Raw genomic sequence first — 23839 nt, forward strand, 5'->3', positions numbered from 1 at the left:
GACTAAAAGTATTCAGTGAAAAAGACCATGAAGGACGTCGTGGCTTAACGTCTTTACGCGCTCCACGCAATCTATAACATTAGTAGTATCAGCGCAATGAACATAAACGTTGAGGCCTTCAACTGTAACGAATATTCCCGCTAAGATTTATACCTGAGGTTCTTAGTCACTAAAGAAAAAAATTACACCATCTCCCGCTAAAGGGGACCATGAGGCGATGCGAAGCCGGAGCACTTGCACGATCGCGTTCCGTTGGCGATCGTTGGGCATGCTACCAACCTCGCGTCGTGGAGCGCGAAGAGGGACGCTACGCACGTTATATCTTCAATCTAGCCTGGCCGTTAATTCTCACAGGGCGAGCGGGGAACGCGGTCGACAGGCGGGCGAGAGGGGGCAGCGTAGGAGTGGAGAGAGAAGGGGAGGGGACGCGCATGCGCTCGAGCTCATCGCGGCGTTGCGCAGAGAGAATTTCGGCATGTCTAGCCCGCGTTTCAGAGGAAGAGTGGAAAGAGGGAGGGGAGAGGGGAAGTGGAGAGAGGAATAGGAGAGGGGGAGAGGAGAGGGAAAGGGGAGAGGGCGAGTGAGAGGGAAAGTGGAGAGGAGGTGTGTGGAGAGGGTATGCGCATGCGCAGTAAGGGTGGTCACGCCGCACACCACCACCACCACCGGATTGAGCTCCGCCTTAAGATACTTCGCATCTAAAACGTGGCTGATTACTCCGTCATAGGAATCGGTATAACACAAAAGTGAAATGTGTCTTCACAGTGGCGGTTGAGTCTTTGTCGTGCATTGATATATGAAAGCTTGTAAAATGTCTGTTGGCTTTTGGCAGCTATAGCACCGTCAAACACAAAGAAGGATGCACAAAATGGACACACAATTTTTGCACAACTACACTCAGGAGGGACGCGAACAAACAACTGTCACAGTTGTTACTTTTTTGTGTTTTAGCAGCGCGCTCCTTTCGCAAAATCGGCCACAGCAGCTAGCCGAGTGACCTTCTTACTCTCTGTAACTTCCACGCAACATTTGCGGTGAACGCACAAGACGTACAAACCTCATCACGAGATAAGCATGCACGCACGGCCGACCACACCCTGTCAGGCAAAGCACTGGTCGTATAGGCAGGTAGCGCACGCGCATCGCAACGAGCGGGAAGACGATCTTTAGTGCGCGCCCTTCGAGCCCTTCGCGCCATCTTGCCAGTGATAAAGAGAGCACGCTGAAGTTTAGCCGAGCTCTGACTACCACCAGGGGTAAATGGTGTATATAACAAGCTCGCCGTAAGCGCGCTGAAGGACGTACGCTCTGCGGCCAAGTCGTTCAGCGTTACGCGCGGTGGAGCGAGGGGTCGTGGGTTCGATTCCCAGCGACGGCACTCTTTCTTCTAGCTTTTTTTCCTTTGTCGTCTGTTAGTGTACATTTTACAACGTCATATCCATGACGGAAATACGTCAGAGATGACTTGGTGGACCCCGGCATCAAACACTTCCCTGCTGCAAAACAATTAAAAAATTAGTATTGCCTAATAGATCATCATTCGTGGCCTATTTACGTGAACGAATAAAAATATTCCTAAGGATGTGCAGGCCATTTCGACCATCAACATTCCGATTTCCCAGGTCTTTACACAAATTAGCGACAATATGCAGCACTGAGCCTTTTCATTTCAACCGGCCTTTCATTCCGTTTGATAGCAACAACAACTGTTATCACTATTACACCGATGCATTTAGCCACGTGTTTGCAAGCAAAATTCTTTATATCAATTGCAAGGGCTGTGTTCAGGACTTTGATATACAGTCATTGCTGTCCAACCAGCCGTAGTTTACTTCCTCCTCTGACTCAATTTCGCTATGTCTGTTCATAGCACACTGCTTAATCTTCTAAACCAAGAACGCGAAAATGAGACACACGCCGAGATTAAAAATGAACGCGACGGCGCTGTTGGCTTCACTCCCGTGTCTATAATATACTAGCGCTCTCCGCTTATGTCAAAAACATCATTCGCTCTCACCTAATCTTAAGCCTCTGTGACATCATCTAAAAGCTATAGACTGGTTCAGTTCCTTATGTATTCACCTAAGAAGACTCGAAGGCGAAATCCTTCTTCTTTTTCTTCTCAGTCGATTACACTGATGCTTCACACATCCCGAAGCTTTCCGCGCATCGTGTGGCGTCGCACTGCCTCTGGAATTGGTCCACCTTTGACCACGCGACTATGTAATGTGATAACACCATCTGACGTCATCCTACCTGTTGTCATAGTGATCTAACCATGACGTCGAAAAATTTCGCGATTTCGCAATCATCTGTGATAACGTGACTATTCTAGTCCGTTCTCCTTGACGCCAACTGTCACTTCTCGGGTTTCATGAGTCACCTAAGGCTTTACCCGCCGCGGTGGTCAAGTGGTTATGGGGCTCGACAGCTGACCCACAGGTAGCGAATTCCAATCCTAGCCTTGGTGGCCGCATTTCGGTGGAGGCCAAATGATAGCGGTCGTCGAAATTTCCGGAGCCCTCCGCTACGACGTTCCTCCTAATCATCCCGGGGTTTTGGGGCGTAACACCTTAAACGTTGTTATTATTACTGCCTAAAACTTCCGCCTTGATATATCGCGATGAATGGCTGTATTTAAAGGAGCACTGACACAAAATTTCGAAGGCGAGATATCCCGTGTGATGGATTTATGTGGACACACACGCATCATCTACGAAATATCAGCGGATAATATAGCCTAGAACATATTTAAAATCACGTTTAAAGTGCGCGTCGCCCCACTCCACGCGAAACGCGACTTCGGTGTCCTAGTAAACAACAAACGGCCACCTGCGTCACGAGTTTGTGTTGGCTGCCACGATTGTTGCGGGCGCTCTCTCCCACTGACTCCTAGCAGACCTTTTCAACGGAAAGAAGGGGAGACTTGCACGGGAGTACAAAGGCAGTGCACCTCGCCTCGGCAGTGCATCTTGGGGGGTGGGGGGTCCCGCATATTTACAACGCCTCAGATGGCATTGTAGCAGCACCAGGAAGCCTTCGTTGAAAAGAGTTGCCGACGCGGTGCTCATGTGCACGCGGTTTTGTGTGCTCACGTAGCCAGCTATGCTTACACAGCCATCACTCTGGGTCCTGCCTCCCTCTGCGCTCTCTGAAACCGAAACTGCGACTGGGCGCTATAAAACCGTCTCCAAATAATTAACGGTTGCGCGCTCGAGCAAACGAGCTTTCCAGCCGTGATAAGTGGGTTGTTAACTACTTATCGCAACAGAAGAAACAAGATGCAAAATTTTGGGGTCAGTGCCCCTTTAAATTTATTCTACCGTCTCTTGGGCAGCTGCTCAACGCAAGCTCCAGCGACTCGCCGCACATGCATCGGTTTCTGGACATCATCAACGCCCACGGCACCCGTCATCTCCGAGAACCCGTGCCGCCGCTGCAGTGTCGCTGCTGGGGCCGCGAGAACGAAACCGCAAACGGAAGCTCGCTGCTCACCCAACTTGTTACGTCATCGACGACGCGAGAGCCGCCGCTTCTTCTGGTCGTTCCAGGACTGATGGTGGCGCCGCGCGATGGCCCTTTCGCCATCGTCCACGGAGTCGAGGCGACCGCCAACTCGAGCGACGCGCGGCGACCGCCGATCGCGGTCGTAGGGGGCGCTGCTTCGCCTCCGCCGACATGGCCCCCCACGCCCACGGGCAAGTTGCATCGACGTCGACTGAGATTCGTCTTGCTCCTGGTGGCCTTCCTGTTGTTGCTGTCTTCTCTCATGGCCTACTACGTACGCTCGTTCCTGTCCAAGTACAGGACGAGAGTACGAGATCATACGGAAGGCCCAGTTCTTGTGACCCTGCGACGCGGCCAAGAGGCCGTGGTGGTGGTGAATATAGGAGCAGACACTCCTGCGGGACTATTACAGTGTTTAATTTGTTTATTTGTCGCGAAAGCTCTTGCTGTACAACTGTCTGAATCTTAGTTACCAATATCGCTCTGTATACTTGAGAGTGTCTCATTTCAATACATCCAATGTATTGCCGCATACGTCAATTGATTGTCAATGTGAAAGTGCAATTGCCGCACCCAGCAACTGAATTATACGGTGTATGGTTGCCCAAACAAGTACCAACACTACACAGGCCGGTGTTGTTACAATTTTTGGCCAATGAAGGCCAGCCTTTACTAGAAATGGCTAATGTGGCCTTAGGGTGGCTGATGATGACTAAATGGTGGCTTACGGGGGTTTATGTGGCCAGATGTTAGTTATGCAATTCTGCAAGTTATGTAACTAAAAATGTGGTTCTGCTCTGTCTGGAAATTCCTAAGTATAATCAGTTTCTCCCGTAATTTTTTTGAGCGATGTGAACTATCAACACTGAGTGGGGACTGGGTGCCTGTCAATGCTTTGAGCAAAGCTTTCAGGCACATTTTTTAATATTACGTTGAAGCACTCGACGCCGACGCAGAGAGGCAAACGTGTGTCAGTTAATATCGATGAGGCGTATACCTACCCCTCCACCTACCTACTTGAAAGCACTGATGCACCAAGGTATGAATTATACGTTTGAAAGAATTGTGTAGCATACCTGTGACAGTAAATTGTTAGTAAAATGAGCACCTCCTGTATTGACGACTTGTCGCATTTTTCTAAACGCTTCAACTCTACAAGTTTCTGTGTGCATGCGTTTTGGTCACAGCTTGTTGGACACGGCGAAATGTTTTGTCAAAAAGGGTCACTTCATGCAGACACAAAGCCGAATCAAGCCGCTGGCATGGCTTTTAGGCAGCTCCGCATACTACCCTTCATATCGTGTAGTGGTTGAATTGCTTGCAGCTCCCATAGACAGTGCCGAAGTTTTCTCTAGTAAGAACGGCAGAAAGTTTAGCTTGTTGGTGCGGATTCACGGTAAAAGAAAGTAAGCGTGCGCACACGTAGACAAGATAAGTGATTCTGTTTGGATCTCCTGTCTTGTGTCCATGTATGCACGCCTTTCGTCTTTTACCACGAATCCCACTAGTAAGTATCGAAGGAAACGCTATGGCCATTCACGCATACTTAAAGGGACATTAAAGTGAGACAATCAATCGGTTATGGCCGATGAATTGTACTCTGAGAACTTCCATGTCTCTAATTTCACATCATAGCTTTAATTACAGGGATAAAAATCAGTCCGCCGCGCTGGTGTAGCGGTTACGGTGCTTGGCTGCTGACCGGAAGGTCGCGGCTTCGGTCCCAGTTGCGGCGATCGCTTTTCTGTGGAAGCAAAATGCTAGAGACCCGTGTATTTTGCAGGTTAAGCAAAGCAAGATGGTCGAAATTTCCGGAGCCCTCCACTACAGCGTGCGACGCAATCATATCCTGCTTTTGGCACGTAAAAATTCAGATATTATATTGGAATAGAGCCGGCAATTAAGGTCAAAGTTGCATTTTTCAAGTTTCGCACCGAAATCTCCGCGCTTGGGGCCACAGATTTGAGAGTGTATCTTTCGTTTTTGTTCACACCGGCGCAACGAAATTTCCTAAAACTTGGGTTGTTAGATCTATGATCCCTTCAGAGAACAAGTTCCTTAATTCTTACTAATTAGGAACTACGTAGGACCTAGTAGTTGCCGGCAAAATCTATAACGTCACGCGTTTGGTGCGAAAATTTCCAACTAGCGTCGCCACCCACATTTTTTTCGTTCGTTTTCTCGCTTACCAAGCGTCTTCTTGCGGTAAGAGTGGTGTTTTAGCTGTTGTGAATTGCCGTTTACTCATCCGCGAAAAACCATTTTTCTCTTTAGTGATGGCCGAGTGGCTGAATCCCACTCGCGTAAACAGCTTTGAGTGTTCGTACTTCGCTTTTGTCATCCCAAGTAGGAACACTAGCAACGCAGGGTCGACTGTCACCTTTTGTAAAGGATTTAACGGAATTCCTCTGATTTTCAACGTGTTTGCTAACGAACCGTAGTCTGCTTCAACTCGTGCGTTCATTCTGTGGGAGAAAACATTGACAAGGCTAGTATAATCCTGCTACAAACTGGAATAAAGAAGACTTTCAAATGTTTCATTTATGAATATTGCAGTGCCTCCACTGGTAGTAGTACTTGCTTTTTTTTTTCTCGCATAGCTCTGGCTTCGATGACGAGTAATACATTTGCCGATGTACTCAATTGCAGCGTCCTCAAAGAAGTTCACGCAAAATTCCAGTGGCAGCTCGCATTCGCGTACACCACGACGAGTCCAATGTACTACTGCCCGTAAGGTTTCGTATGCTGCATTACCATAACATTGCTGACCCGCTTTTTCTGTACACTTCAGCGCAACCTTATAGATCTGAGCTATTCATCTCCTCACTTCTTTCAATCTAGTTCTATCTCATTAACACGGTAGTGTTTTATGCGGGGGTCCACCAAGTACATCCGTAACGGATATGACGTTTATAAAATGGACGCCAACGGGTGAGCAAGAAAAAAAAACAAGAAATAGATCAGCCGCTCTGGGAATCGAACGCACGACGTTGCGGCCGCGACGGTAAGCGCCCGACGCTAAACCAACTAAGCTACCTTGCCACGTGCTGGACACTTCACGAACGCCCCTTTATATCTCACACATTCTCTCTCGCACGGTGCTCTCTGAGTGCGGTGTAGGTAGGTGGAGCGGGGCGGTGCCGCCGTCTGTGAGAGGCGAAAAGAAGGAATGCGTCACGATCAACACTTACTAGCGCTTATTCCGAGATTGCGCGCAATATCGGAGGTCATGGTTAAAGCGTCTCGATACCAGCGAGGGAAGCTGACCGTGCTGGCGTCGCCGACGCACCCTAGACGCAATTGCGTTCTTTGTCTTTCAGCGCTCGTCCAGTCTACTGTGTTCCTGCTTCCTCGTCTTTTAGTGCGCTGTTTTTCCCCAGCAAAGCATGTACCAACTCGCCCAAATCAAAGTATTGCCTTTCGCTACGTGTTAGCATGCGCCGGCTCATCAGAGTAGTGCAGCTTCCACATGCACCGACGGGATTTTTCCGCCGCCAACTACTTCGATTGCGAGAGCACCGACCAACAAAACTGCTGCAATACGCGTTGCACAAAGGACACGATTTCGACGGGCGAGTGTCGTGCCTTGGTGGTACGAGACAGAGGCGCCAGCGGGACGCACGCGTTTGCGGTTCAAGCTGCGAACCTCTACGAACTAAGCGTCAACATGGGTGCATCTACGCCAAACGGTGCTATAGCTGCCAAACACGAATAGACATTGTACATGCTCTCATGTATCACTACACAATAAGCACAACTTCTGTGAAGACACTTTCCACTTTAGTGTTATGCTGATTCCTATGACCGAGGGATCAGCTATATTTTTTCTCGCTCTCTCTCTTTCACTCTTTCTTGCTCTTTCTACATTTCTTTCTCTCTATTTCTTTCTTGCTTATTCTTTCTATGCTATGCTTTACTATTTTATGTCCACCCTTTCCACCTCCTCACCTTCACTTTCCTTTCTCACTCTCCTCTTTGTTTGTCACCATCATTTTCTCTCTCTCTTTCTTCCTGTTTCTATTTTTCTTTCCCTTCCTTTTCTCTCTCTCTCTCGCCTTCTCGCTTGCTTCCTCTCTCTTTCGATTTTTTTCCTCTCTTTGATTCTTTTTATTCTTTCTTTAGTTACTCATCCGTTCTATGCTATGCTTTACTCTCTTGCCTCCTCCTTTCCCTTTCACCCTCACATCTCCCCTCACCCTCGCTTTCCATTCCAACATTCTTGCTATACTATACTATACAAGGCTATGCTATGCTCCGCTAGCGTGTCTGGATAGCCAAGTGTTTAAACCGTTCGCCTTCGGATAATGCGAACACGGGTTCGAATCCCACCGCGCCAAGTAATCTTTTTTTGGCCAAAAAATGTTTCTCTTTCTTCTTCTTTTTATCTTTCTTTCTCTCTCTCTCTGGATTCGTTCTCTGGTCCATCAGGTTATTGCATCGCGCGACGGAGAAATCGCCGCACTTTTTGTTTTGTTTTGTCGCCTAAAGGAGATTGGCGCATACCCACGAGGGGAATTGGCCACACTGATAATTATGAAGGGAAATGTGAAGTATATGGAACATTAAAAAGAAAGATGAACAAAACGCGGTGTAAATAAAAAGTGAAAGAGTTAAGAAATTCAAAAAGCCTTGGGTAAAGATTGAAAAAAGGAAAAAAAATAGAAAAATGGGGGGGAAAAGTTGGTTTCAGTGGTTGGTAGCACTAGCAGCGTGCTCTTCCGGTTGCTTGAATGAATTTGTGTAGCGCAGTCATAGTAGCACTGCGGCTTGCCCCAAACTGATCGGCTCCAAGCGACAACACGCTAGGAGTAGTAAAAGGTACACCCAGCCTACCAGTCGGCATTTTAAGAAACATTGAACGGAGTGAGGCGAAACGGCGGCACGTGTTCTGGAAGCGAAGAAGAAGATGAAGTCAACGACGATGAAGAAGAGGACGAAGAGGGCGCGTGCCGGTTCATGATGATGATCGTTTCTGTTTTCGACAGACAAATTACAGCGAGCATCAACTGCTCCGCTGCTAAAAAACATTGAGAATTCATTGTACACTGTGAAGTGGACGACCAGCGAAGCTCTTTAGCACACGCCGCAAGGGTGACATAGAATTTTGAACCGCAGTCCACCACACACGCCCTACAACTAAATCATAAATGTCCCTTTCGGATTGAGTGTATACACTCCTTTCATTCTTTCCATTTGACCAGCGCGAGTCTGACGAGACACGCCTCGTTTTGTCTGGCTTGCGCGCGAGCGCTTGGCGTTCCTCGCACGATATTAATTGGTATTTGGCATCTGTGTGTTCCCTTCATTCTTAGTGGGCAAGAGGTGAATGATTAGTGGCGTTTACCCCATTTCTGCGGCACATGCGTTGGGGCTTTTGCGCACACAGAGATGGATTGCAATTTACAACTTCCCTGTGAAAGAACCTCTCACAGCAACTGTATCCTTGAAATCAAAGCATAATATCAATTTCTACACCTATATCACATCAGTGCTCGCATTCGTGTTGCGTCACAGGGCGTCCTTTCGGGATTATTACTATTTTCGTGTTACGGCCCCTACTGTTTTCTATTTGGAGCTGGCACATCTAAGATTTGGTATTCGCAAGTTCAATACAGAGAACGGCACATCACACAAGCTATATAGGAAAGCTTATTGCACGCATTATAATCTGTAACGGGCAGGAGCGTAGCCAGAAATTTTTTTCGGGGTGTTTCAACCATACTTTATGTATGTTCCTGGATGCGTTTCTTTGTGTGCGTGTAAATATACGCAAGCAAAATTGAAAATTTTTGGGGAGAGGGGGTTTGAACCCCCCTTCTACGCCCTGGCTACGCCCCTGACAACCAGCCTCGCAGGACATCATTGTGCAAGGTTAAAACAAGACTGATCTGCACAGTACGTCTTTCCCAGCTATTTGACGCCGTTACGTGGAAGCCGTGTGAAAAGGCATACATACTTTAAATTACCGTAAACAAACCGGGCTGAACTTAGGGGAACGACTTAAAATGAAGTAGTGGATAAAATTAAGCAAACTCGAACCTAAAAAAAAATAAGGCAGTTTCACATTAGTGGGGCCGAGCCTGAAGGAAGTGCGTAGCTGGGCAGCCTTCTTTGTTTCTCTTCAGTTTTCTGTTTCTTTCCTCCTATCTTTTTCTGTTTTTCCGTTCTTTCCGGTCTTTTTTCCTCTTTATTTTTATTTATTTATTTCTCTCTCTTAACCAGTTCTTTCTCTTTCTTCCTTTTTCCATTTTTCTTCCTATTCTTTCCTTTTCTTTCTCTCTCTCTCTATTTCTCGCTTGCTTCCTCTTTTATATATATTTTTATACGTGGTTTTGCCTGCGTTACGCCAAGCGACGACAGCATACGACAACCCGGACCCCTAAAGTGCTCCGCACTTATTATTATCAAGCGCTCAAGGAACAAGAAGAAGAAGACTTCTCCTTGGCGAGAGCACGCGCTCAATATGCTACAGATGGCCATGCTCTTCGTGGTTTGCCAGAGTTACCCCAAGCTACGACAGCACACGATGACAGCCTAGGACAGGCCGGGCCCCAAAAGGGCTCCGCACTTAAAAGGAGAGAGCGGGGCCATTCCGTCAATTGGCTGCACCCCTTCTTGCAGTTTTCCTCTTTTTAAATGCGAAGCATTTCTTAGCGAACCTTTGGCACTTTTAGCGTTTCTATCTATCTATCTATCTATCTATCTATCTATCTATCTATCTATCTATCTATCTATCTATCTATCTATCTATCTATCTATCTGCCTACATCTGGGTGTTCTCCAAGGAGGTGTTCTCATGACCGCCCCCTTAGCTTGGTGTAGACCAAAATCGGCATGGGACGGTAAGAGGATTTGACGAATATGACTGTCCCGTCATGAAATGAATGACGTGAAACTCCTGTCGCGTACGTTGTCAAACCCTTTCCAGCGGACACGTGTGGCACATGCCCGTGTACCACGGGCCGCGGTGTACGGGTATGCGCCACAGGCGATTGACAGTTTACATCTACGCAGGAACGGTGAGAACAGATATTAAATGCGAGAGCCTTAAGAAAAACCGACAATCGGCAGCGTTGACCCGGCGAATGGAAAGATTAAAAATTAGCATCCCAGTAGGAATTGAACCCAAGCATTCTGCGTGGCAATAAGATATTCTACCCGAGAGCCACGCCAAGTCTATAAACTGGTTTGGGAAAAACAGCCTATGCAGGCGTAATGGCGATGCAACATCAATTGTGGTTGTGGTGCTTGTTATCCAATTTTACAAGAAAGCAATAAACACTACATGATGCTCCTACGATGTGTATACTCCCACGACACAGGCATCATATCAGATTAACGTATGTGGTTCCAGTGTTGGCTCCGCTTTTATAGCAGTTTAATAGGCATTACATTTGTATTCCTATGATTCAGCAAGCTATATTGAAGCATCGCTTGACCCCGGAGGAATACATTAACAAAAGTTACGTATGATATTCACAACATCGCATCGTAAAGTGCACTGTGTCCGACCGAACGACGCAGTGGCCTCTTCATTTCTTACGAGGCTGGGCGATGGCCTCATGCTAACCGTGGATGATGCCAGATTGATGGACAGCCACTTTGTAGACTAGGTTACGTAGGCCACATGCACCCAGGTAATCTGCGAATACGACAAGCGCCATCCACTGATGTTGGTCTACGTAGCACTATTCAGGCCTAGCAGCCTCGACGGCCTATATCGACAGACAATATGTCGGCGACATGAACGAGGCATTCACAATTTGCAACAGCTGTACTATATCTCATACTTCACTACACATGAACCCCTCGTCACCGCTCGTGAATGAGGCGAAGAACCTCGTGCGAAAAATGTCCCACGTTGTCAGGTTTCGCTCTTGGTTCTCGAACCAGGTCCGAGCGGCGTCTTCCACTGCGAAGTACACGTGCCGTAGCTTGTCCTCACTCGTCCAGGTATGGAAGACGGCTACGCGGTCGCACGCTTCGAGCCAGCTTTCCGGGTCTTCAGATGACAATCCGCGGAACGTTGCGGCTCCCTGAGTTGTAGCACGACTGTCGCGGGCGATGGCACAGGGGCTGCCATTGTGCTTGTTGTCTTCGTCGCCGTGGCTCTCGGCTTGTCCGTTAGGGGTCCGTCCTGGGAGGGGACGGGGGTAGTCCTTTCAGTCTGCATCTGGCTCGACTGTCGCTGTTGTGTCGGTGTCTTCTTCGCGACGTGGGCTGGGTTCACGGATTGACGGGGGCGTCCGCTACATGAACGAGCAGCACCTCCATCAGATATCGCATGGTCGTGACGTCGATGAAGGCAACAGTCGGCGTGTTGAAGATGAAACTGTGTATTTGGCCGAACTTGTGGCCGGGAGATGAGAACCCGAACTACAGCAATACACGCTGTACACTGATAGCTGCGAACAGGGCTTCGGCCGTCGATAAAACTGCTAATGGCTGGGACGCGCCGTCTTTTATACATCACGCATCGAACTGTCCAGTCTTATCACTGGTGGTCGCGCAAGCTCTGGAATAATCTAGACTATTCGCGTACTGCGCGCGATCTTAACAAAACGATCTACTACAATCGCAAAACTTCTCGAGCACTGCGGCGCGGTCAGCGTCGAGCGTTGATAGCCGTCCTTGCTGGTCAAACCCGAATACATCAAAATAAAACAAGAGGGCGTGACAATATTACGGTGGTACGGAGCAGCTAATAAGACATCATTCACTGGCCTTTCAACGCTCCGTCGCGTTACCGTCACGTCAAAAAAAAAAAAACGTACAGAAGGCGCAACGCATTAGTGTACAAATAGCCGACGGTGGCGGTAACGTCGACAGTAGCACGTTTTTGTGCAGTGTTGACGGATTGGCCCCATGGTCATCGGCAGAAACTACATTGTGCATTAAATAAGTTAAATAACTTCTTTTCTGTGTAATGTTTGCGTAAAATAAGAATAGACTGTCGCTGTAGGATAGCACGAACACGATGTTGATATTATTGTAACTCACCATACTGAAGGATATTCATCACGTTGGCTGCCATGGCAACCACATATCTGCTTTCGTGATGCTGAGCGATTTTATTACGCTGTTGCCTTGCCAGCGGGGAGAGCGATTACCGCACGAAGCTTGGCGAAGAAGAAATATGTGGTTGTGAAAGACGTCCAGGTATCGCACTGAGTGAAGACATTTGATTGTTCCAATATGTAGGGGCGTGGCTCCGTCATCGGCACGGTGACGGAAACGTAGAGCACCGCTCTACAACATTCTCAACTCGTTTTTGAGATCAAAACGACCAGGAAATCCTCTCTTCTTACGAAAAGCGGTGCCGTGATGGTGACGCGACGGAGCATTTGATGGCTGTGTAAATGGGCTGTGTAAATGTCGCTAGTCGCCTGGCCTGCACATGGTTGTCCTCGTCCGATACCTTTTTTTTCTGCATAGCTATGTGCATGACCCTTCAAGCCGCAATGGACAGCTGTCCGCACCTAAAAGAAAGCCGGCGGGCAAGGCCAACGAAGTGGTTTCTCGTCGAATGTCCTTCGCTCACTGTGTGGCCCATAATTAGTGGTCCATCAATGCCGAAGGCAGTGTTGCTCACCGCGACAAGGGACATTACCTGGCGATGGCGGTCGATTTCTAGATTGGCGTCCAGATTTTGGTCTATTCTGAGCTCTGTATCGATATATTTCTCAAGTTCTGTTGCCAAATACTCTTCAGAAGTGACCCATATTCGAGTTATGACAAAGGTGATTTTTGGAAATGGCAACGTTCGCTGAGATTTCGTTCCAACTACAACTCCCCCCCCCCCCCCCCCGGCTTTTGTGGGACTATATTCGTCACTGCGGCCCGCTGACTGAAACGAGTTTCAATCCCATGATATATAAGACCTATATTTCAGTATGCTTGTGTTCCTTGGGACCCGTACCAAGTATGTCTAATCAATAAAGCAGAAAAATATTCAAACGGAGCAGCCAGGTTCATCTTGGGTAGATGTGAAAGGAACTACAGTCTCAATGAAATGAATGAAAAAAAGCGTTTAATTTGAAATCACTCTGGTTTCACCTGAAAATATTGTGGTTAGAGTTTTAGTCCCGATTATTCAATAAAAAATGGGAATGGTGAAAGTTCCCGGAAACCACCACGTTATGTATCTCGACGGAATGATCACAAATGCAAACGAAGGAAACACGAGACGAGGATCTCAGTATGCAAATTATTTCGCAATGAACTCGCACGCCCAGCGGAATCGACTGTCGCTTGAGCGAACGTCCGGTGTTCACAGAAGATGACTCGAAGGCGAAAGCCATCTTCATTTTCTTTTCAGTCGATGTATTGGGAGCCTACAGAACGGCCGGTCATGATGGCTTCCTCACTGAATTTATCCTACCCCGCTACGCTCCGAAAGCTTTCTGCACCTAGCGCGGTTTCGCACTGCCTCCAGGATCGGAAGCCCCTCACCTGGCTTTGCACTGCCTCCGCGATCCGCCCACCTTTGACCAAACTACGATGTCATGTGATGATGGTGTAGGCTTATGCCACAGGAGCGAAGGAACGAGACGGCTGAACCAGAATCGACGCCAGCAGGGAACAAAATCCGTGGCTTCACGTGCCCCTGCGAAGCAGGGGCGTAGCCAAGGGGGGGGGTTGGGGGGGTTCAAACCACCCCCCCCCGCCGAAATTTTTCAGTTTTGCTTGCGTATATATACACGCGCACATACAAACACACGCACGAACATACATAAAGTATGGTTGAACCTCCCCCCCCCCCCGACAAAAATTTCTGGCTACGCCCCTGCTGCGAAGCGCAGTCTTTATTTTCTTCTCTTCAGGTCACGCGCTCTCCGGTTTTGTTCGTCGCCCAAATAATGACTCTACAATGGCATTATGTGGCGTTACGTCACCGACGTCACTCCAGAACTTGTGACGTCCCGATGGTGCCGCAAATGTTTGCGATGTATGACGTCGTAATGACGCCATCACGTCATGAATTTTTTTCACCACTAGTCTCCTACGCCGCAGCGTGCGAGACGTCACCGACGGTCAAATGTCCGGTTTAGTGGGGCATATAAAGCTTCCGTCTCAAAATTTATTATGAAAAAGGTAGCGTTATCTTTTCTAGCGGTGGTTGATCAAGCCTCTGGAGGATTTCGATAATGCAGTCGGAAAGACTCTGCCGAATCACCCGGTTCCGCTTAAGATCCCATGTGTATGCGTTCCGCGTAGGAATGGGCGACGCCACCGCCATTCAACACTGTGACGATGAAGAAACGATTCGACAGGTTCTAGGAGACTCGCCGCACTACAGCACACACACAATCGCTTTGTAACCCTCTCCATAAGTTACCCGACCAACTTCTGTCAGAGGAAAGGATAATACGCCATCGTCCCGACTTAAGGCACACTCACACCGAGCCGGGAGCACGCAAGCGGCCAAGCGCATTTTCAAAGCGGAGAGGCAGCGAGGCCGCGCGGCTGTTCAGACCAACCGCGTTGCCTGCAGCCCGCTCCGCGGCAGAGGCGCAGCAATCAACCAATACGCGGCGGACGTGTCGCCATCTGCGGCACTACGCAATACTGCGCGCGCGCTTCTCGGGCCCTGACTGGCTGCGGCCAAAGCGGCCAAATTTTCAGCGCGGAGAAAATCGGTCCGGGAGCAATCCGGGCAAGCGGCCGCGGTATTTCCGCTTTTGCGGTTAATCCGCGCCCACTTTCCGGATCCGCGCTCGGTGTGAACGTGCCTTTAAAGTCGCAGGAACAGATCGTACACGCACTCCGCACCTTCCTGCGTTCTACTGGCCTTTCTGAACTACTAATCTTTCCAATCCCTTACCTCCCCAACCTAGTGCAGTGCAGCATAGCGGGTACTAGAGTCTGGATAACCTCCTCTTCTCTCACTATCTTATTCCAAGCTGCCACCAAGTGTTGAATACAGCTGGCATGCTTTTCCTATAAAGCTCGACAGTCTACGACGTTTCGTTGTCCCCCAAATGGAATTATTTCGCGAATAGTTCGGAAGCGTTTCCATGGGAATATTGGAAGCATGGGAATAATGGCATTGCTTGAAACTGTTTCGAAAAAAATCTCCACCATATCCACGAAGTTAATGATGATTGAGTAGCTGGCTCGGAGATAATCGGGTAAACCATGAATGCTCCGTAAGATTCCTCTACTGTCATATAAAGACGTCAACAGGTGTTATAGTAATGTGGTCAGACTGTTGTCGAACCACAAGCGGTCGCAGACCTTGCAGCTGTGGCCGAACGTGTGGTCGACAAAATCGCGCTTGAAGCACGCGTCCGCGCCACCACCAACTTTAGGTAGCGACTGCTTTCGGCGCTGGGCCACTGCATCCCGCGCCCGTAAATCTTCGAGGTTCTCTTGCCGGCGCTTCCGCGCCGCTTCGGATTCGCGCGCTTGTATCTCGGGGTCCGCACGACGCTAACGTCTCTCTGCGGCCTCGCGAGATCTCACCGCCAGGGGCGTAGCCAGAAATGTTTTTCGGGGGGGGTTCAATCATACTTTATGTATGTTCGTGCGTGCGTTTGTATGTGCGCGTGTATATATACGCAAGCAAAACTGAAAAATTTCGGGGGGGGGTTTGAACCCCCCCAACCCCCCCCCCCTTGGCTACGCCCCTGCTCACCGCAGAGTCTTCGCGGCGAGCCTTGCGAGCCCTCCGCTCCGCCGCCTTGTCTTCTTCGTTCATGTTATCAGTATCGAAGCGCACTTCCGGAGTGGAGCGAGCGCCGCATGAGCGAGCGCCCTAAGAGGAGGAAGACTTGTCTTCCGCGCGAGCGTGCGCATGCTGCAGTTGGCTATGCTACATGTGGTTTTGCCTGCGTTATTATCATCAAGGCTCTCGAAGAACGAGAGGAAGAAGACATCTCTTTCGCGCGAGCTGCGCCTGTGGCGGTCGCCTCTGGAACTAAGGTTACGCTTACGGCGCGGCACATTACCCCAGCCTAAGAACCTGGCGAGCCAGCTCTTTATAAACAGACCAGTTCATTACAGTGAAACTAAAACCTCGACGGCAATGCAGTTTCAACACACTGACATCAACGCACTGTCAGGATCAAGGGACGAAAAGGCCCTGCACTAGCGGTACTGTGACCAGTCATTCCGCTGAACCAGAAAGGGGGGCACGCGTGTAGGAAGCGTAACTTTTTGAAATAAAGCTTAAAGAATAAAAAATATCACACAAAGTACAAAAATACGGTTTATTACTTTCGTATATAATGCATCCTTCAAAACTAGCGTTTCACATCACCGTATAAGAGCACAAACATACTCCCAATGACCTTTCCAGCCAATATGCCTCCGAAAACGCGTGAAGGTACGTGATAGGCTAAATACAGTTATATCAAAAATAACGTATGCAGCATATGAGCCCAGTACAAGAAAATCGGCGTTGATATATGGTCAGAAGAAGACCAGCATGCAACATTCATCCGACTATAAACGTCCGCAAGCTACCGTTTAGTGCAACGTCAGAGCAGGTGTCGTTTACCTACGCACGTGAAATATGCTCAGCAATGACCTCTCTCTCTCTCTCACTCAGTACCACTGCTAAGCGCACTGTGCTCCAGCGGGATTCCCATAATGCTGAACGCTTCGTCACGGACCTTAGACATGAGGTCCTGATAACGTTGTTGGCTGTCGGGCGACCAACGAAATTCTTCGTGTTCGCTGTATGCAGCAAGCAGGAGGTAGTACTTTGTCCTGGTCGCCATGCGAGCCAAGCGGAAACGATTTTCGGCCGTACGCGGCGAGAACGCCTGCGTCCGCCGAAGCAGGTCAAGACGCGACTCGCAGGCGTCCAGAGCCTCAACGGCACAGGCGGCCTCAGGAGCCAAGGATTTACTGAGCATGATGTCCGTGGTCCAGTCCTGAACGGTGACGTTCCGGCGGAGGTGCTCCAGGATCACGGGGTCACGCACGACGAGCTCTTCGCGCTGCTCGCCGATGTAGATCTTCAGGGAAATCAGGTACCGGTGGACGGAGACACCTTGGACGATGTGCGGCTTCAAGTTCTCGTACTCTTGGACGTCTCGAAGGTAGAACTCGAGCCGGTGCAGGCCCTCGTTCTGCCGGAGCATGTCTACAAGGTCGTGGTGCACTTCGTCCTCATAGCACCATCGTTCGATGGCAAGGACCACGAGGCTCCTAGACTGCGCTATGGCCTTGAGGATCTGCCTGGCGGGCTCAGTCTGTGTGCCACACCGCACCTGGAGAACAGTCAGCGACTTGCAGTTGCGGATGAGGTAAGCCAGAAACTGGCCGCCCAGGATGCTGAGTTCCTGCAAACGAAGACAATGCAGAAGAGACTGAAGATATTCCATTTCGATGGCGGGTGTTAATTTGACAACGCAAGAGAAGTACCTAAACAACATGAATGAGCTACTGCTAAACTCGAAATAAACACCCCGAACATCAGTCAGGCACAAGGAAACGACCCGTCACACTAGCTGGTCAGTAGGCGCGCTCTTGGTAGCTTCAGCGGAAGAAATCATTGCTGCTTCAGTTACTCCAGACGGGATAATGTTTAAGCTGAGGGTTTCCGCCGTGTCAGACTTTGTATGAAGTGTTATGAAGCGCTTCAGGATGGTTGCTTAGATCCAGAGGCACGCCGTACCTGTGGCTTGCAGACTAACGTTTACCACATGGATTTATTCATCGTGCGCTTATATGCATGCACCCAGGTGCACATACACTTCAGCCATGTGAAAATGCGGCCCCCTGCAGCTGGTAGTCAAACGCGTGTTCACGAAATTAGCAGAGCGACAACTGATTTTGCCACCATGGCTAGCAAGTAAGAAGTTCAAGCGCGAAATTACAACAACCTTACAAGCGCATGTCTGCATCAGTGTCTGTACCTTCATCGGGACTACATACAAGTGAATTACAAAACCGCATAACCCAAAGCCTCCCTTGAGCACAATAACTTACGCGGGGAGAGTCTATGCAGAGGCTCTTCAGTGTGTTATCCGTGAGCCTCAGCGCTTTAAGGGCAGGTTCGACTTCCGTTTCTTCGCCGTAGGAGAGGGTCACCTTGGTAAACTTGCTGCCATTCTGAATATTTCGAAGAGAGTCTCCCAGGGCTGGTACGAGACAGTCGCTGTATGTGAGAGTAATTATGTGGCAGACGTGTGCGTCTATCATGGCCTTGAACATATCACACAACTGGCTGCCACTGCCAGTGACTGCTCCCAAGTTGAGCTCCTCGAATTTGCCTTGCTTAGTGCGCTCTTTAGTGGCCGTCACGAAGCGTAGCACGTCGGCGCACGCGAGCTCACATTCGTCTAAGTGGAGCTGTTTCAAAGTCTTGCTCATCGCCAGCCCGTCGGCGAGTCGCCTAACCGACAGAGGCGCGAACACTGACCCGGAGAGTACCAGGACTTCCAGCGAACTCTTGCCGACAATTCGCTGCATGTCGTCGAGCGCACCGTCCACGCGTTCCAGTTTCTTGGCGTCGATGCAAACCTTCAAACACCTGCAAGACTGCTGCTTCTCCAGGAAATTGGCGAGCGCGCTGAGCGCTTGCGCGTCCTCGATCATATTCTCCACGATGAGCTCACTAATCGACGGGCAGCTGATAAGGCCCCGCAGCAGACTCACCAAACCACGGTCGACGTGCACGTGCAACCTCAAGATGCTCCCCGACGTGCCGATCAGACCGAGAGCTTCGTCGAACATAGTATTGTGCTCCACGGCGTTCATCTTAACGCGGAAGTCCTGCAGTTTCTTGTGTTCGGTAACCTTGACGACGAGGTCGAGGAACGCGACCACGCTCATCTCGACGTCGATGAGCACGAGGGCTACGAGTGACTCATTTCGTTCCACGAGACGGGCCAGGATGTCGACTTCATCGTCGGTCAAGTGAACCGTGGCGAGCCCCAGCTCTCGCAGGTTGGAGAGGGACCTGAGCGCGGTTAATCCAGCCATGGGAAGTGAAGGTCCCATGAAGGGATCGTTGCCTCGGATCTCACATTCCCGCACGCCATCAGTAAGTTTCAGCAGGGACGTGAACAGGGAGACGTGCCTGGGCGCCAGGACGGGAAGGGACAGGTAGACCGCCGATACGCAGCTGTGTTGTCGCAGAAACCAGAGGTACAGACATAGGTACTTGACGTCATCGAGAGAATCCAAGTCCTCCACGTCAACGTCCATCGTTCGGAAGCAAAGCAGGCCCTTCTTCGATTGAAGGACCTCGGCGCCTCGAGGGTTGAAGAGGTGATTCCAGCCTTGTTGACGATTGACCGCCCAGCAGCCGCAAGGCGACTCGAAAGTGCATGGATAGGTGAGAAAGGTGTCGTCATCGTTGAAGGTCTCGTCAAGGTCCTTGAAGATATCGATGACATTCTCGATACTGTTGAAGACCTTGTCATCGGCAGCGACGAGGATTTCGGAGAATTCGACGAGAGTAAGGCCCTTGTCCATCTGTTTAGGAAAGAAATTGAGGAAACAAGTGAGGCGCGGGAGACATGTAGAAAGAAAACAACATGGCTAATCCCTCTGTCTTGAGAATCGGTATAACACGAAAGTTAAACGTCTGTCCACATGCGTAGTTGAACGTCTGTTGTGCATTCTTTCGCCCCAAGGGCGAAGTGATGAATACTTTAGCAACAAGTTGCAATGTCTCGTGAAGAACGGCAAGGAGCTCGAAACGCGCAACGCCCTGCTCAAGCAGAAAGGACAGATGAAACGAACATACACAGGATGCGCGCGAGCTAACTGTCGCTGTCGTAATTTCTGTGTCAGCAGCGCGCTCCTTTCGCAAAAGCGTTCGCTGCAGTCAGCGAAGTGACCTTCGTGCTGTCAACGCAAACTTGCGGTTAATCTAGCCATGGCAAGTGAAGGTCACATGAACGGATCGTTACCCCGGATCTCACACTTTCGCACGCTATCTGTAAGTTTAAACAGGGACGTGAGCAGGGAGACGTGCCCGGGTGCCTCTGTAGAGGAGCGTGCTCATCGCAATGCGTGGGGCGACGACTTTTAAAGACTTTCGTAACCGTGGGAAAATGGGCAACTTTTCGTAGGTCCTTGTAGGTATTTTTTTTGTAATAAGTAATGCATTGGTTATACTGTAATGCAATACATCAAGAAAACGCTAAGTAAATGTGCGGCTGACGTGTGTTTGAAAAACCGAACTTGGAAAGTAATGTGCAGGAAAAATTGTTGAACGTAACATTTCTTGAAAATTTGAAAGAACATTTGCAATTGTATGCTTACTACACACAAGATGTACATTTGAAAAATATTCTGAAATATACAAATTGTTTATGTAGGAGACATCTACTTATCAGAAACGTTTCACTGACCTAGCTCAATAACTGCGCGAGTTACACTTATTTACTTGTTGCCTAGTAGAAAGTGCCTTGTTCAGCCAGGTTTCACAGTTTTTCTTTTTATTGCACAAATTTCTCACACACAGAAGCACAGTAAATATGAGTAAAAAGGGAAAGAAACGGGCTATTGAACCATGTAAATATGGACCAATTGCGCTCTATTGTTGATCAAGAAAAAAATCTGGCACCTTGGGAACGAAACCAAAACTGCTAATTCTTGGGGTAGTAATTCTTCAATGATCCCCACTGCGATCGACACCACAAATGTGGCAGTCTTGTGGGGCTGGGACATAGCTGGGAGCCACAACGAGCAAGAAGCTTGTCCAAAGTCGTGGATGACGCCGAGGCGGGTAAGCGCCATTTTCGTGTCGAAGTACCGAAGCTATTTCTAATGAGTATCACACTGAAAAATTAGACGTGTTTCACATTTTGTGTACTCTAGTGAGTTGCAGGAAAAAAAGTGGCCATATTTCTCATTTCGCAACCGCTCAGCCCTGATGACCTAATTTGATGCAAGTTCTGCAAATCCATTAATACTTGCACCACTGCCTCAATTTTCGTTTTTGATCTTCTGAGATCCTAACTATTAGGAAAACACGCACAAAAAAAGTCTCCGACCAAAATAAAAAATCCAGGGCTGAAAGAGTTAACTACGAAAGTACAGTGTAGCAGACGGCGTCAGAACATCATTGGTACGACTTCACTACACAGAAAATATGTAATTGTGTAATCACTGCTGTTAGAAGCAGTCAAATCATCGTTTCCAGATGCAACAGAATCGCCAGCGTTCGCGCGAGGGACCGGCAACAAAAGCGTCTGCCATCTTCGTAAACTGACGGAGCGAATCGCGCAATTGGAGCCGCTAGGGTGCCTTGATGTGCTCCTCCGGAGCGGAGGCGCGTGCAAATCGAGGCACCCTAGGAACCGCTAAAGTCCCTAATATATAGAAAGTAGCGACACTCTCCTCCATATCCTCTCCAAAGTGTCCAACCCTCCTCTCCCAAGTGTCCAAACCTTATCTATATCCTCTCCCAAACCGCCACCGTGCGGGCGCCGGCCCTATAACCCGGCTCCAGCCACTTTCCATCAAGAATGCTATGTCACGATGATAACGCGCGCAACGTTGGTGATCGCGAAGCCGGGTTCGGCGAAAAACGAAAACACAAGAAAAAAAGAATGAGATTCGCGCGCGTTTCCCGGGCGACGGCCCGTGAAGCGGGGAGGTGGAAGGCGGGAGAGGAGGGTGCTCGGCGTGGCGGCTCGGCAAAAAGAAAGACGGTACTTTCCCAAAAATATCCAGGGACTATAGGAACCGCCGCTTAAGATCGCCGCCGCACGAGAAAAATACAAACTACGCAAAAAATGAAAGATTGGTGCCTAGAGAATACGACAGACGGCGCAGCAAGTCCATAGGAGCGATCATATTTTGAAAATTGCTTGTGGCGCGTATGGGTCACCGGTGACCCATGTTCTACAGACACGGCAACGACAGAGTTAAAGCGCGCCCTTCGAGCCCTCTCGCTAGTCATAACGAAAACACGTTGACGTAACAGCGATCCGAGTACCACCACCGGCAAACTGTATGTAAATAGCTCACCGTTAGTATGCCGAAGAACGTGCCGTCTGTTGCCGAATAGTTACGCGCCGCGCGCTGCAGAGCAAGGGGTCGTAAGTTCGACTGCCGTTGACGGAACTTTTTCTCCCTAGTTTTTTATTTGCAATATGTTAGTGCATATTTTACAACGTCATATCCGGGATGGAAATACGTCAGTGGAGCGCGTGGTGAACACCGGCGTAAAACACTTTCGTGTTAAAATCGAAGTTTCAGGTCACTTTTAGTAACACAGGGCGCAGCGATGTCTAGCTCTGAACTGCTCTGGTATTAGGGCATGCGTACACTGAAATTCAGTGTGAATAAAAATACTTGCTGCCGTTCAAGCCAGTAATCATGCAGTGGGAAAAAGGCGTGCCGTTTGAGAAAAAAAAAAGATATTACAAAGCATTGTACAAAGTGATCTTAATTCTTGGGCATTACTAATGTTGGCAATCGAGGTAGGAAGGTAGTTCCAGTCGATGCTTCTAAGAAGGAAAGCACAATTAAACAATTACGTGAAGGAATGGCAGGTCCAGATTAGAGCAATGATCCGTCTTTCGTGAGGTGTAACGAGGAGTACAAAGCAGTCGTTCACATCGTTTTACGAATGTTATTTTCCGTGAAAAAGAACAAAAAGATGATGTTTGGCGAAAAGAAAGGTCAGGCAAGCTGACCGAGTTCTTCCTAAGCGCGACTCGAATTACGTTTAGACTGTGATAAGATACAACGGATTCTTAAGGGTTTGTCGATGAGAGAGCAGTACGATTAAGATCCCATATGGCGCATGCGCACTCCCAATTTGGAACGCACCAAGGTTTCGCAGGGTGTTAACTTGAGGTACGCTGGGGCAAAGACGAAATTGGACGCAAATAACCGAGCATGCCAGGGGCGTAGCCAGAAATTTTTTTCGGGGGGGGTTCAACCATACTTTTTGTATGTTCGTACGTACGTTTGTATGTGTGCGTGCCTATATACGCAAGCAAAACTGAAAAATTTCGGGGGGGGTTGAACCCCCCCCCCCCCCCCCTTGGCTACGCCCCTGGAGCATGCGTTGCGCTTTAGTCGCCTATTCTATGTGCATATTCATCGAGAGATAACATATGCAAGTACCAAGGTATTTATAAATGTCAAAAGATCATAATCCGTAATTGAAGAAGTATGTACGGGGACAAGAGAGCAGTTGGTTGGTTGGTTGAAAAAACGCGCCTTGCAGGACCCAGAGAGCAGTGTGGTGAGAAATTTGCATTGGTGTCATATTAAGTGACATGAGCTACTAACTGCACCATGCGAACACTAGCTCGCGTTGCAGATTAACATATTCCGTATGGTCAGTAATTCTCGTAAATCACACAGTCCACTACAAATAGCTGGACAGTTAAATATGAGAAGTAGGACG

The 23839-nt window shown here is 49.0% G+C and overlaps 1 protein-coding gene across 2 annotated transcripts in view; it reads right to left on the reverse strand.

Annotated features, from left to right (window-relative positions):
• Positions 1-23839, reverse strand: part of LOC119403245 (uncharacterized) — an 85141-nt gene that overhangs the window by 20417 nt on the left and 40885 nt on the right. The window contains exons 3-4 of one of the 2 annotated variants that reach the window (XM_037670191.2): positions 18448-19707; positions 17727-17798 (exon numbers count right to left, since the gene is read on the reverse strand). In XM_037670191.2, coding sequence (XP_037526119.2) covers positions 17727-17798; positions 18448-19707 — 1332 coding nt within the window. The remainder of the gene's footprint in view (positions 1-17726; positions 17799-18447; positions 19708-23839) is intronic. The other variant, XM_049418466.1, reaches the window with a different exon arrangement.

The sequence above is a fragment of the Rhipicephalus sanguineus genome, chromosome 8, assembly GCF_013339695.2.
Source record: "Rhipicephalus sanguineus isolate Rsan-2018 chromosome 8, BIME_Rsan_1.4, whole genome shotgun sequence".
Classification (NCBI taxonomy): domain Eukaryota; kingdom Metazoa; phylum Arthropoda; class Arachnida; order Ixodida; family Ixodidae; genus Rhipicephalus; species Rhipicephalus sanguineus.